This window comes from Calliphora vicina, chromosome 1, assembly GCF_958450345.1.
Source record: "Calliphora vicina chromosome 1, idCalVici1.1, whole genome shotgun sequence".
NCBI lineage: Eukaryota > Metazoa > Arthropoda > Insecta > Diptera > Calliphoridae > Calliphora > Calliphora vicina.
The window spans coordinates 170,556,762-170,571,594 of NC_088780.1; the positions used below are offsets into that span (position 1 = coordinate 170,556,762).

A 14,833-nucleotide genomic window follows, 5' to 3' on the forward strand; every position below is an offset into this window, starting at 1 on the left:
AATTTTATAACGTACTGGAAAAGCATTAGTGCGTCATGATATATTAGCGCAGTTCACTATCAAGTGCGAATGGTCTAGCATCATTGCAAATTCAAAATTTTACAGTAATCCCATAACAAAATACATACACATAAAAACCTATACAATTTTGCATTTGCAATGATGAAAGAACATTCGCACTTAATAGTGAATTCCGCTATTGTTTTTTGAGTTGGAAATATATAAGCAGTTACTGACCATCTGTGGAAATCCAAGGTATATTTTGAAAGCCGTAAGAATGTTTTCAAAAATCAGGTAATACGAGTACCAAAGACTTTCATAACAAGTTACCTATATAGATGATTTGTAGAATTTAAATAGTCTTAGATAATAATTGTAAAAGTAAAGCCATACCATACGAATACGGTTTTTATTGATTGATCCGTCCCACTTAACAGTATTACCCCCATTTTCTCAATATCTGGTTATAGTTTTTCGTAACGATAAACCTCCAATTAACATTTTTTGTATGAGAACTGTCAGTTTATCGTCACGATAAAAAATAACCAGAGATTGAGAAAATGGGGGTAACTCTTATTTTTATTCCTCTTATTTTGAACAAACCTGTACTAAACATATTTCTGTATTTTGTTTTTGTAACTCCCCTATGTGTAAATAAAAGCTTTTTTTAATAAAAAGTTTCTAGTATCTGTGTTTACTCGTATCTACCAAATTGTATGCAAGTCAATGATAAATTTTTACATCAGGATAAAAACTACACACACAAAGCTTTACCAACCATTATTAGACAAAATTGCAGATACATATGTTGCTTTTGAACAATATGCAACCAGTTTCGCAAATCGATCTAATTGAAGTGGTGTAATGAAATTCTATAAATGTTAAGAATGTACATACAATTGTTTATCTATGCCTCTTTTATGTCCTGCCTGAATCGTTATTTCGATACTAGTAGTGTTCGCGTACTTGATAATTTCTAATAATTTGTACAAATTATCATTGGAAGTTACGGGATGCCGTTCGTTTATTTTTAAAAATTTGTAACGAGAAAGCAAGAGAGTGTTAAAAGTGACAGTTCGTAGATAAATATCAACAGTAAAAAATATCAACATAAAAATATGCTTAAAACAAATTGTTGCAAATGTAAACAAAACAAAAAAGTTTAAAATTAACACAATTTACAAGCTTGCAAAGAAAATATGTAAAATAACACAAAACTAACGTTTTGAATTGATTTATAATAAAATACAACTTATTTTTACAAATTGTCGTTCGCGTATTTTTTTTTGTAATTTTTCAAATTGAGAGTAATTTATTTTTACTCTCTAAACTAAAGTTACTGGTTTTTTTTAATGGAAAGTACGCGAACACACCTACTATTTCATTGCAAATCATATGTTTTCATATACATATCGCTCATTTGCTGCAACAACGTCATGAACAACGGGTGTTTTGGACTGAATAATACAAAATATGCGCTGTTCTTTAGTCTTTCATATAGTTTTATCAGTTTTAAAAAAAGTAAATTATTTTTAGTAAGATAGTGTTTTTTCGTTGTAAATGTCAAAATTTAAATTCATGTTTTCTCGTATATTTGACAAGTAAAAATATGGGTTAAATGCATATTAGAAAGATATTAATACCTATTTTTTGAATTATGACGTTGTTGCAGCAATTGAGCGATATGTACATTAGGAATATAACTATTGACATTTTTTGCAAATATTCAAATTGGCATAGCATAGTCGAATAGAGCATTAAAAAATATGAAAAAACACGGTATTATTATTATTATTATTACATATGTATGTATGTATTTCCATAATAGTTTTACAATTTTTCAGGATATCCAAAATCCATAGACATTTCCAAACATAGATTCTGAATCAATAGATATTGCAAATTTTAGTTACAAAACAAAAAAAACTTTTAAATGAATCTGTGTTTTGATTTTTAATTTTATTGTTCATTGTATTGACAAATTAAAACTGAAGAAATCTAATAGTATGTTCGATCTATATGAGTATTTAGAGAAAAATTCCGATACATGCCACAACGATGAAGTTCATTTGAAAACGTCTGCGAAAGAGGATAATAACGTGAGGGTATTGTCAAGGCGTTTGGAGCGTAGTATCCATATTCCGAATTATATGTTCTGTACATTGTATTGTCAACTTTCTCCACCCCATAACCTTTGAAATTATCTGCAAATAATGAAGTTCGAACATTTATTTTATTTTGTTTTTATTTAATTTAATTTTTTTCATACTTACATGGACAATTGATTTTCTCTCGCGCTTTCAAATGATCATACAATTGCTTCGTTTGAATAATTGGCTTGCGCTTTAAAAACTTTTGAAATTCAACTTCGGGATTAAAGGTTTCCAGGGAATTACAAATATGTTCGCACATGTTCCTTATCTAATTGATAACAAGAAGAGTAAGAATATTTGTGTAATTAGATTTCTTCATGTGATTCATATGATTGATAAAACAATATTGTTAGAAATTGTCGTTTTGGTAACAATATTGTGCAGTAGCAACCTGAATACACTTGAGTTCGTTTATAACGAACTTTTAAGATAAACGTAAGCTAAAGTAATACGTAGATACAAGCAGAATTCGTTTTTAAGTACCGTAATATGATTTGTTTATCTATAAATTATTTTTGTTTCTCCAGACACAAATTTTAAAAAATTAATAAAATAGAAAAAAAGTAACTGAAACATAAAACAAGTCCAAGGCGAATTAACAAGGTGAGTGCGTCCCGGCAACAAATACAACAAGGCAAAAACAACAGGCATTTTGTTTTTGTTCAAATGTAGACAATATGTCAAAATCAAGGCGAATTAAAATATAAACAAAATAAAAGCGAATTAAAATTTTAGTTTGAAGTCGTTTGTTTTGATTCGGTACAATTGGTTCTGCATTGGGCAGAAGATAACGATTGCGGCCCGACGTTATAATTTGCTTGGATGAAAAATGGTCAATGCAAATCCGTGCATTTGGTGTGAATTGCATTTTACAAATTTCACCCCATTTTGACCGCCTCTTCTCATCCTTTGGAACATTAAAAAATGTCCCATTTCCCCGTTCCACTTTTTTTTTACATAGCCAGCAGCTGCGCATTTTTTATTTAAATTGTTAAATTGCACTTTTAAATATTAAATTTATTTATTTTCACAAAATTTCACAAATTATTTTTTTATTTTTAATTTTCACAGCAATTTTTTAAATGTTAAATATCAGAAAATATTTGTTTATTTTTTTAAATTACAATACTCGCTTGCTTTTTTTAAAATAAAAAATGTAAACATAAACAAAGTTTGACATATAGTCTACATTAAATTACGGCGAATTTAGAATCAGCTGATTTTATGCACTCACCTTGTTAATACGCCTTGAACAAGTCATTGTGCTATATTCGACTATGCCGAATCTTATATTCCCTTCACCTCAGTACAAAGACGATATTGTTTTTAGGCAACCCCTATTATATGATCTACATATGTATGTATATTAGTTGGCCAGTCTCAACCCGAGTGCACTGTATATGAGTTTTTGGCTTCGTAGGATACCGTTAACCTATTCGCAGGTATGACCATTTTTTAACGTCAGTTTCCAAACTCCATTTTCAAACTTTTAAAAATTTTGTTAAACAAATTTAAGAATTTTTTGATCTTCTCATTTGGGATTTATTGAGAATATTGTTACGTTTTAACTTTTTCAAAACGTTGGTTTATTTCTTTTAAATAAACCGGATACTTTTGATTGCAAATAAAAGCCGTTTAGTAGTTTAAAAATTGTAACAACTATTTATTCAATTAAAATGTACAACAACCACAGAATTAAATAGTCACTCAATGTTTTTTATACACGTTTATAAATTCGCAGAAATACAGACACACTTTATAATGTACACGAATTCACTTGAAAATACAGCCCACTTTAAAGCACTCAGTTTATGTTTATTCGAATAGCCTCTCTGATAAACTCACTAACGACTGCAACCTCTGCCACTATTTATATCACTGCCATCTGCACTCTAGATTGTTCTTAAAGCTCGTATATTCGAAGCCTAGAGTTTTCGAATACACACGCCATCTTTGGTGAACTTTCTACAATGTTCTCCAACTGTCAAAACTCGAATATTCGAGTTCGAATATACGAGACGCAGCAAACATTCAGCGTTGCCATACTTACGATCAATGATCAACTCAAAGCTTTTATTTAATGTTAATATTGCCCACAAAAGGCACTGCTTTCAAATAGCATTATGCAACTTTTAATCAGCCGTTAAAATCGTTATATTTGGAATAAAATAAGGAATAAAAATATGAAAAAATTTAAATTTTGCAATTTTCGAGAAAACCAAATTATTTGGCATTATTTTGGCGAATGAACTCAATTCCCTTACTGTTATGAATTTCATGTAGAATCTATTCAGAATATTATAGTCCAGATAATTTTAAATATACTCTGAAAGTTTTATTAAAATTGAAAAACGTTAAACCAAAAGGTCAAATTTTTCAATATTTGGAATTTCCAATGGAAAGATTGCGAAATGTTATATATTTTTGGGCCCATATTGATGAAACAAAACTCAATATTAATATTTGTCAAAAACTCAAGTATCATAATACAATTTCATCGTCTAAACAAAATTTGTATTAGATTTTCCAAAAATACAAATGTTTAAAACAATTCAAAAACTTTTTATTTTCATACATATGCATCGGGTATGTATTTATACAAAAATGGAAATTAACCCTTAATGGCACTTGGGGTTAAAATGACCCCAAACTTTTTTATGTATATAGATTCTATATACATTTCGACATTCTATATTATTATACATACATATGTATGTACTTAAAATGGTAAATTTTAACTACTTTAGGGGATTTCGTATGTGTGGATTTATTGCTACTTTTTCGTATACAAGCAAGGTTGGCTACCGATTCGAAACGTTTAAAAATTAACGGTAACGCTAAATTAGATTATTTTAATGATAATGGTAATTTCATCCTGAATTAAATTAAATATTAATACAATTTACCAAATATAAAACTAAGTTTTATTACATTTTTACATTCAATGTGTTAGTAAAATACACCTACATATGTTGTACATTAGACATGCCCTTAAAAAATAGATTTGCTTTGGATGGGTCTTATTTTGTTCATTAGCAGCTAAAACTAACTATGTACCAAGATGTATTAACAAGGTGGCAGCGTAACTACAACAATTACAACAATACAAGAACAATAATCATTTTTGTTTGTGCAAAACCGTGCAAAGTGTCAAAAAAAAAAAATTCACAAAAACGCACTTTTATAAATGAAATAGTTTTTTTTAACACTTTTAAATATTTTATACACATAAAGCGGTGACAAATACTCACTTTTTTAAATATAAAATAATCTTTTTAATCTTATAACAAATTTAAAAATTTTTGTAAACAAGCTTTTGACATTTCACAAGGCAAAACAAGAGTAGAGCAAAAAATAGTCAGCTGGCGTTACGCTGCCACCTGGTTAAATATGCCTTGCTATGTACTGCAAAATTTAAGTGCAATCGGATAACTAGAACACGTGCCGGAAATCGATTGAAAGTTGTAAAATTTGGTAAATAATGGTACTTATTACGTTACGTTATTTGATTTCACTTAAATTTTGCAGTAGTTAGTTTTAGCTACTAACGAACAAAATAAGACCCATCCAAAGCAAATCTATTTTTTAAGGGCATGTACATATGTATATGTATGTGTTAAGTAAAAATTACTTTTGCGTATAAACAAAAATATTGAAGTAAATAAAATTAAACAAAAATCTAATTAAATTTATAACAAAAACGCATTTAAAATTAAAAAAAACAAGTAAGAGTGCTATATTCGGCTGTGCCGAATCTTATATACCCTTCACCAAATTATACTTCAAAATTTTAAATATTTTTAGGTAAACAAAATTTATTTTTTTTTCCAGTTTTTTGAATTTTTTGAAAAAAAAATTTTTTCGATTGTTATTTTAAATTTAATTATTTTTTTTTTTTAAATTTAAAATTTTTTTTTTTTAAATTTTAAAATTTTTTTTTTTTTTAAATTTAAAAATTTTTTTTTTTTAAATTTTAAAATTTTTTTTTTTGTTTTTTCAATTTTTTTTTTTTTTTTAATAAAATTCGGGTTCAAAATTTTTTTTCCCGATTTTGACCCATTGTAGGTCCAACTTACTATAGTCTTATATACGTCGTTGCAAATGTCTTTGAAATATCCATCATTAGATATCCATATTGTCTATATTAATGTCTTAGTAATCCAGATATAGGTAAAAAATAGGTAAAAAATAGAGGTTGTCTTGGTTTTTTCCTCATATCTCAGCCATTTGTGGACCGATTTTGCTGATTTTAAATAGCAAAATTCTCGAAAGCATGTCTGACCGATTTATTGAAGATTTGGATCCCGAAGATATCTGGGGTCTTCAGAAAACTGATTTCAACAGACAGACAGACAGACAGACAGACGGACAGACAGACAGACAGACAGACGGACATGGCTTAATCGACTCCGCTATCTATAAGGATCCAGAATATATATACTTTATAGGGTCGGAAATGAAAAATGTAGAAATTACAAACGGAATGACAAACTTATATATACCCTTCTCACGAAGCTGAAGGGTATAAAAATGAAAAACTGTTTAGTGATGCATTGAACAAATATAACAGTATTTGATTTGCTGGCAATTCAGTTTTCAAAGCATATCTTTAAAAATTATAAAAACGGTAAGATTTTGTTCTACACGAAATCTCATTCAAGCGTTATTTCAAGTTGGGTTTAAATGTTATAAAATGTTATTTTTTAAATTTAAAATTTTAAATAACAGTAGTTGAGCTGAAAGGGTATTTTAATGGTAACGGTAGCATAACGGTAACGGCATTCAACCTTGTATACAAGTACATAATTTAACTTACATGCGCACTGTGACATTAAAGATATTTCCACCACTATACTTAAATAATGCACCACCACTGTGCAAAACAAACATACCAAATGTATGTTTGCAGTTGAAATATTAGAAATAAGAAAATAAAAGGAACTAAAATAAAAAAAAAATAATTACAATTAAATTAAGTTATGATGTGTAAAATGTTAAATGTAGTTAATTTTATAATATGTGTTGCAACTTTTAGTCAAACAATTGCTTCGAGTCTAGCTATAAAACGGGGTCCACATCATCCGCGAAGTGAACAATCAAAGACTCGAAAAGTTGACCAGCATTTAACTCATGAAGAACAGTAAGTGTTGCAATATTATATGTATGTCAATGTATTATGTACATACATATGTACATATGTATGCAAACAAACACAGTCAATAATAATTTGAAATAATGTTTTAGTCACATCGAGGATGATTTAAAAGAAATGGGAATCAGTGCAAATTTGGATGAGATGTCGGAAGAGGAAAAAAACTTTTATTATTTCAAGGTAAATAAATATGTTTATACAAACAGTAAAAAATTAACAAAATTACACATGTGTTGGTACCTTACGTTTTAATAATATTTTTCTCAAATAAAAAAAAATATATGTATTAATTATTCATTTTTGAAATACAATTTTAAGACAATTTTATAACATTCTGTAGGTCTACATTTTTGTTACTAACACATACATATATATTTAGAGTTAGGCCCCGGCATTTAAGAAAGTAGTCAATGTATCCCTTAAAGACAGTAATTGTCGCAAATGTCTTATCACTTGGCTGACTCCAATTTATATATTTTGGTCATTTGACACGTATATGCTCTCTGTAGTGCAGAGAGAAGTCAATTGGTTACTTTATACATCTTAACTAATCTAGAGTGTAGACACTTTAAACGTTTTGTGAGTAATTCGTACAAACTGGTTTTATAACAAATTGTGTTGATATAATTCTCATACAGTTTATTTTTATTTTTGCTTAAGTATCTGGTATCCCATCCCAGCAGTTCGAGGAGACAGTACCGAACTAGTGATTTTACCCATCCTTTAGTGTGGGAGCTAGTTACTTCGATAGCCACGTGACTAGTCGTTTTAACACGGGCATGTCCTAGGCAGGGGGTCAATTGTCTCTTTTTGATTACAATGGGACTGTCTAATAGTATGTATAAAGTAACCAATTGTCTTCTCTCTACACTACAAAGTGCACACACGTGTCAAATGACCAAAATATATAAATTGGAGTTAGGCAAGTGATAAGACATTTGTGACAATTACTGTCTTTAAGGGATACATTGACTACTTGCTTAACTGCTGGGATGTAACATAGCATGAAATCAATAGTCACTTTAGTGTCTCTTAGTAACCTATGGTGAAGCCACTTCAAACTTTTTTTTGTACTGCACTTTATTTTACCCACCAGAAGCGTTGACAACTTTCGATCAGCTGTCAGACAGTCTCATTGTAATCAAAAAGGGTCAATTGAACCTCTGCTTAGGACATGCACGTGTTGAAATAACTAGTCACGTAGCTGATCAAGTAACCAGTTACAAAGCTGGTAAGGTAACTGACGCTATGTAACTAGTATGTGAATCCAATGCGTTGCCTACTTTGGACCTGCTATTAGACAGTCCCATTGTAATCAAAAATTGTCAATTGACCCCCTGCTTAGGGCATACACGTGTTAAAATAACTAGTCACGTAGCTATGAAAGTAACTAGTTCCCACCCTAAAATAATGGGTAAAATCACTAGGTCGGTACTGTCTCCTAGAACTACTGGGGTACTTTTCCACTAACACATGTTTAGAGTTAGGTACTGTTGTCAAAAAGTCTATTAAAATATATTTTTGATAATTTTTGTCATACGTGCATACATATGTATGTATGTACATCATGCCCGGTATGCAAAAGCTAATTTTTCAGGAAGGTTCTACCTTAAAATTAATGAATTAATCCAAAGCTGTCTTAAATATACCTTAGGTACACGACAGTGACAATAACAATGCATTAGATGGCTTAGAAATGCTACAAGCTGCAATACATCAAGATGAAAATTTTAAAAAACTCGATCGTGACAATTACATTCAAAACGCCAATGAAGAACTTGATCATATCATAGGTAAGATAGAACCTACACATGTATATATCGTTACCTTAATATAGAAAGGCCCTAACTCGTGTTTTTTTTTGTGTAAGCCCACATTTTCGTTTATTTCGATAAATGGTCCGCTCATTATCATATTTAGCCAATAAATCTCGACTTAAAAAAACACGAGTTAGGGCCTTTCTATATTAAGGTGACGCTATGTAATTAGTATTAAACTCTAGTATTACTTCATACTTACGCACTTATTTTTTCGTTGCAGCGGTTATAGATGAATTTCTTCAACTTGCTGACGCTAACAAGGACGGACTGCTACATTATCCAGAATATGTGAAAGCTGTGACTGGTGTCGCGGAAGAAGAAACACCATTAAATAACGTGTAATTTTAAATGTTAAGACGCCATATTTGGAAAGTTAAAGATCAAAATGTTGGTCATTATATGTATCATAAGTTTTATAAGCTCTTTTACGCACAATATTGTGCGTAAATATATTCATTAAAAACGAATGCGGTGATGAGAAATGTTAATTCATAAATAAAAATGTGTCTCATTTGTAATTAAACTTTAATTTTTACCAGAGACATAACAGTTATAAGAAATATTTAAAAAAAAAACATTGACTCATAATAGTTATATTGTAGAAATAAAATTTGATTTCCTTAAATAATAGTTATTTTCAATGAAAATAAGTTTTGATTTTTTATAAGTGTAAAATATTTTTTTTCCGTAGCTCGTAACTTTTATTTTCGATTTATATGTTTTTACGTTGCCTAATAACAGTTATTCATAAGTCCCCTTTTACAATGCAGAAATTGAAAGGCAGACATTTTTCTCATTCTCTTTTGAACTAACCTAAACCTGTGTAATACACACTCTACCTCCTCAACTCCTCGCCCACAAACTTCGTCTGTCTGCCTTTCAATTTCTGCATTGTAAAAGGGGACTAATATATATTTTTTTTACGTTGCTCATAACTAGGGGGCGGATTTATATGCAAATGCATGTTTTTTCTCGAACGTCTAAATACAATGTAAACGTATCACATATTTTGTTGTAAAATGGCATCGATTTGTTAGAGCATATTTTTGCATATTTTATTGATAATGAATGTTTCATATTTTATTGATAATGAATGTTTCGTTATATTTAACTTCAAAATACATAGTTATATGCATATTATCCAAGTTTTTAATAAAAACATAATTTGTTGTCGTCAATGGGAAACATATTGTACGGAGTAACTTTTTTTCCAGTTTCTCTTTCGACATCGAGAAACTGGCATTAAGTCTTCTTCATTTCTCTATCAGCAATTGAAATTCATCATTTCAAAACATATTGCTTCAAACTATTTTCGTTTTTTTAAGTATCAAAAATTCATTAAATCGATACATTTAATGAATTTCATATTAGTTTTCATTGCAATTTCGATTTATAAGAGATCGAAAGATTCATTTACCAGCAGTTTTAGGAGACTATCCTGAACTAGTAATTTTACCTATCATTTAGGGTGACAACTAGTTACACAACTAGGCACGTGATTATTTTTTACACGTCCTAATCAGAGGGTCAATTAACCCTTTTGGATTACTGATGAATTTAAAAGGCAAGCCGCAAGATAGAAGCTCTAAAGATAATGGCTTTAAACAAAACTTTAACTATTTAATTCCTGGTATAAATTAAAGATTTCTAACTGTTGTGAATACTGTTGTGTATTTTTTGCACAAAAATATAAGTGCATATTTTTTAAACTTTTAGGTCATATTTTGATTTTTTTGAAGCATATTTTAGGCGCATATTTTCCAATAATAAATGCATGAAAATCCGACCCCTACTCATAACTTTTATTTTCGATTTATATGTTTGTACATTGATAAATAAGAGTTGTTCTAAAGAATATTTTTCATCGATTTATTTTATAATTTATTTTGTTTTGATTTGTTCCTATTATCTTAACCTTACAGGACATAGAATAGGCGCATAGAACGGAAGGAGACAGAAATATCAGTGGAAAAAATGTCTCTCTTTTCACACGTACGGATGATACAATAACAAAATGCATGGCAATACATTATCATGAATTAGGTTTTTGACAACAGACTTAGGTTTTTGGCTCTCAGTTTCCTATCTATATAGTTGTCATCTATCAAATTCATAATTGCGAACGTACTATACCTATTGTTTGTTCTGAAATGTGTATACATATATGTATGTACATATAAACAATTTTTTATTAAGTACAACATAAATATTAAATTTTCAGTCATATTTTTTATTTATGTATATTATAACCAATTTAATCCAATACATTTTAAAATAAAAAAAAGGAACAATTTCGATCACATATTATGTAGATATTTATTAAAGTATGTAGTAAATTAAAATAAACCATCGCATGTTATCGTTGTGTTACAGGGAATTCCGCGATATCCATTGTGAGCTGCTTCTTCAACCAGAATGATTAACTCTATATATCGTGTGTTTGTAAATTCAACTCTGAAAATATTTAAAAATAAAGAATAACAAACACAAAGTCAAATGTTTAAACAATTATATCATTTGCATTTATGAATTACATGCATTGAATAAATATATGTACATGTAATTCGCAAAAGTTTAGGTTTTCAATTCTCTTTGTTCAATGAAGTTCATTATTTTGGACGATAATAAATTATAGAACATGGCGTTTTCCTGAATAGGGCTGTTGTACTTTTCGTTCTTGAATTAATTACCCAATTATGTTTGATTTGACATATAAACTCACCCATCATATTTTGATATACTGTCCATTAAAGCTTTAGCGGCTTTTGCATATTCATAAGCCACATTAGGCGCTGCACATGCTGCTGCATACAAACAATCATCAAAACCACTTTGCGCCGCTAAGAATCCGGTAATTAAGTAGGCTTCGCCATCATTAAGGAAAAATGAAAATCCTTAATAAAATAAAGTTACAATTAGTTATGTGTGTAATTTATATGTCACTACTTCATACAAATTAAACAATGAAAAAACCTTCACATATGTTTATTTTAAGATATACTTTGTTAGCGATACTTTTTTATGGAAAACTATTTTACGATCCTTAAAATGCTTAAATAGGTTTCGAAAAATTCAAATACATTTTGAAAAACATTATCAGTGATATTATATGAGGTTAATTTAAACAAATTATTTTAAAAAATACTAAAAAAAAGTTCGAATATTAATTAAAGCTCCTTTAATTTCATTCGTTTGGGAGAAATAAGAAAAAAAGAAAAAAAATAAAACCCTTAAAAAGGTCCTTTTTAACCGTTGATCCTGCTCACTAAGTATTGAAATGGTATCTGAGAATGAATTAAACTTTTATTTTAGTTGAAAACAACCAACCATTTTTGTTTGTTCTTAGTACCTAAACCGGAATATTATGGAAAGTTAGAATATTGGATTGAATCGATGTGTTTGGGTTAATCCCTGAATTTAATGAAACGTAAGAAAATTCGGTTTTTTGGAGTTTAAAATTTAGAAACCAATTAAACGAGAAGCTAATAATTGCTTTTATAGCCGGCAATACTGTGTATTTTTAAAAATGATTTCTTCACAAACTGAACGATTTTAATAATACATATTATAAATTTTAAAAGTATTAATGCTCAGTATTGCCGTCTATAAAAGCCTTAAATATTGCACAAATTATAAATGGAACGACCATTTTTTTTAATACCATAAATAATATTTTATATTATGAAATGTGTAGAACAAATATCGTCACCTAAAATGCAAAACAACGTACATATCATCAAAAAATTCGAAATTGATTTTATTATTGTTTACTATTTATTCACTACATCATATTGCACTGTATGTGTACAAAATTTTAAACTTTTACTATCAAAAATAACCAAGTGCACAATTTTCTTAAACAAAATAACTTACGTTTTGAGTAATTAATAATAATTCTTTTACAGTCTTTATGTAAATTTAATGAAGTACCTTTTTCAGTTTAAAAAAGTAGTTGTTAGTAATTAAAATATAAAAAAACACATGCAAAATATAAAAATATCTATAACTGCTAAAAAAAAAACATATTTATATGTATGTTTTAGAAAACAACAAATTCAAAATAACGTAGAACATAGAACAAAGTGTACCTACTTTGAAAAAAAAAAAAAATTTTCTCACTTCAATATCTCAAGTAGTTTTCATTCTATATAGTTTGTTGCTTCTCCTATCTCCTGTCGATATACAATTTCGAGTTTTTTGTCGAATTTTGTAAAGCTTAACGAAATACTTCTTTGAAGATTTCCGTATATCGATAAACGAAAATAAAAATAAAATAACTTACCATTATCTCTTGAACGAGCATAGCCATAATTGCTCCAATGACCAGCTCCCAGCAAACCGGCAGAAAATATTAGAACTTTAAGAAGTAGTATAATCAACAAATTCGTCAAATTAAGACTTAAAACCTTAAAAGAAAACGAGAGCACAAAAAATTTCAAGTATTTTACATATGAACCAAGCAACAATGTTGTCCAAATCATAAAAGGAAACGATATGAACATCTTGTTTTTTTACCTGGCTATTTCCGGCCGATCGATTTATTAGTTCTTTTGCGACTTGGACAACAACATGACCCGTGGGGCTAGTAAACACATCCTGGGCTCCTTTTAGCCACTTCAGAGGCCTAGACTCCTCAAGTTCGTTTGAATCTGGACTACGGTCCTCAATAACTGCACAACTAGCAATGTGTAGAGTACAGCATAGAAGTATACAAATCAAAAAAGACTGAGACATAACGTTGTTTAATCTATATTTAAATTAAATATTACTTTTACTGCACTTATAAATTGTTAACAAATGCAACTGAATCATCTCATAGAGCAACATGCGTTTTTATCGCAAATCTTTCTTAAATCTAGGAAGAAACAGCAGTACCTGTATCTATGTAAGAAAATTACAACGTTTACCTGAGTTCACATGCACATGTGTTTCTGCGAATTTTTTACATTCGTACATAAGAAGTAATTGCATTTTTACAAGCATCGTTAGTTAAAACTTAAAGTACATACATACATAAGTATGCATTTACTTCGGAAGCGTCGTCACACCATTGAACTTGTCATAAATGTCATTAGCCTACAATTGTTTTTGCAAATACATACATATGTATGTATGTACCTGCGGATATAAATATATGTAGATATGTATATATCAGTGTATAATATCCAAAAATAGCAACGCACTGTGGGCAAGATACCATTAAAGTTGTCAACAGATTTTGACAACTTCTTTTATACTATTACTGTCTACTGTTCGATAAAAAAAGATCTAGAATATATGGATATTTTTACATTAGGATCATTGCCTCACTTTTATCAATAAATACTGTATGCTACACCAAAAATATACAGGAGTTCTCATATAGCAATTTTGTGTTATCCATTGAGTTCGTTTAGTACTTATTTTTTATTATCAAATGAAGTTGTTTTGGGATTGATTTTAAAATTGTTTATTTTATTTAAAACATCTACCTATAACTATAAGTTTAACCTTTCGAACAGAAGAGTCAAGTCGGTTGGAAAGTGGCTGTGTTACGGTCGTTTAATAATTATTCTGCAAACTTCCATTTCCTTCACTAAACAAAGTTGTTGGTGGCAGTAACATATTTTTTTATTTTAATGAAAAACCATACGCTTCCAAAACAATTAAATAAATAAAAATCAATTAAAAATTTAATGAGTTTTACAAAAAAAAAACATAGCTGACAG

The 14,833-nt window shown here is 29.1% G+C and overlaps 4 protein-coding genes across 4 annotated transcripts in view; 2 read left to right on the top strand and 2 right to left on the bottom strand.

Annotated features, from left to right (window-relative positions):
* The window catches only part of LOC135948770 (uncharacterized), a 96,556-nt gene that overhangs the window by 23,891 nt on the left and 57,832 nt on the right, over positions 1-14,833 (top strand). The gene's annotated exons all lie outside the window — the stretch shown is intronic.
* Positions 1,939-2,458, bottom strand: LOC135960944 (piercer of microtubule wall 1 protein). The gene is made up of 2 exons (XM_065512374.1): positions 2,274-2,458; positions 1,939-2,204 (listed from the first exon to the last, which is right to left on the bottom strand). The coding sequence occupies exons 1-2, from the start codon at positions 2,410-2,412 to the stop codon at positions 1,999-2,001; spliced, it is 345 nt and encodes a 114-aa protein (XP_065368446.1). The 5' UTR covers positions 2,413-2,458; the 3' UTR covers positions 1,939-1,998.
* On the top strand, positions 7,125-9,509 carry LOC135960975 (multiple coagulation factor deficiency protein 2 homolog). The gene is made up of 4 exons (XM_065512411.1): positions 7,125-7,293; positions 7,398-7,485; positions 8,960-9,098; positions 9,346-9,509. Exons 1-4 carry the CDS (start codon positions 7,133-7,135, stop codon positions 9,465-9,467), a joined length of 510 nt encoding a protein of 169 aa, XP_065368483.1. The 5' UTR covers positions 7,125-7,132; the 3' UTR covers positions 9,468-9,509.
* LOC135960987 (uncharacterized) lies at positions 11,446-13,859 on the bottom strand. The gene is made up of 4 exons (XM_065512421.1): positions 13,641-13,859; positions 13,408-13,531; positions 11,848-12,019; positions 11,446-11,579 (listed from the first exon to the last, which is right to left on the bottom strand). Exons 1-4 carry the CDS (start codon positions 13,857-13,859, stop codon positions 11,462-11,464), a joined length of 633 nt encoding a protein of 210 aa, XP_065368493.1. The 3' UTR covers positions 11,446-11,461.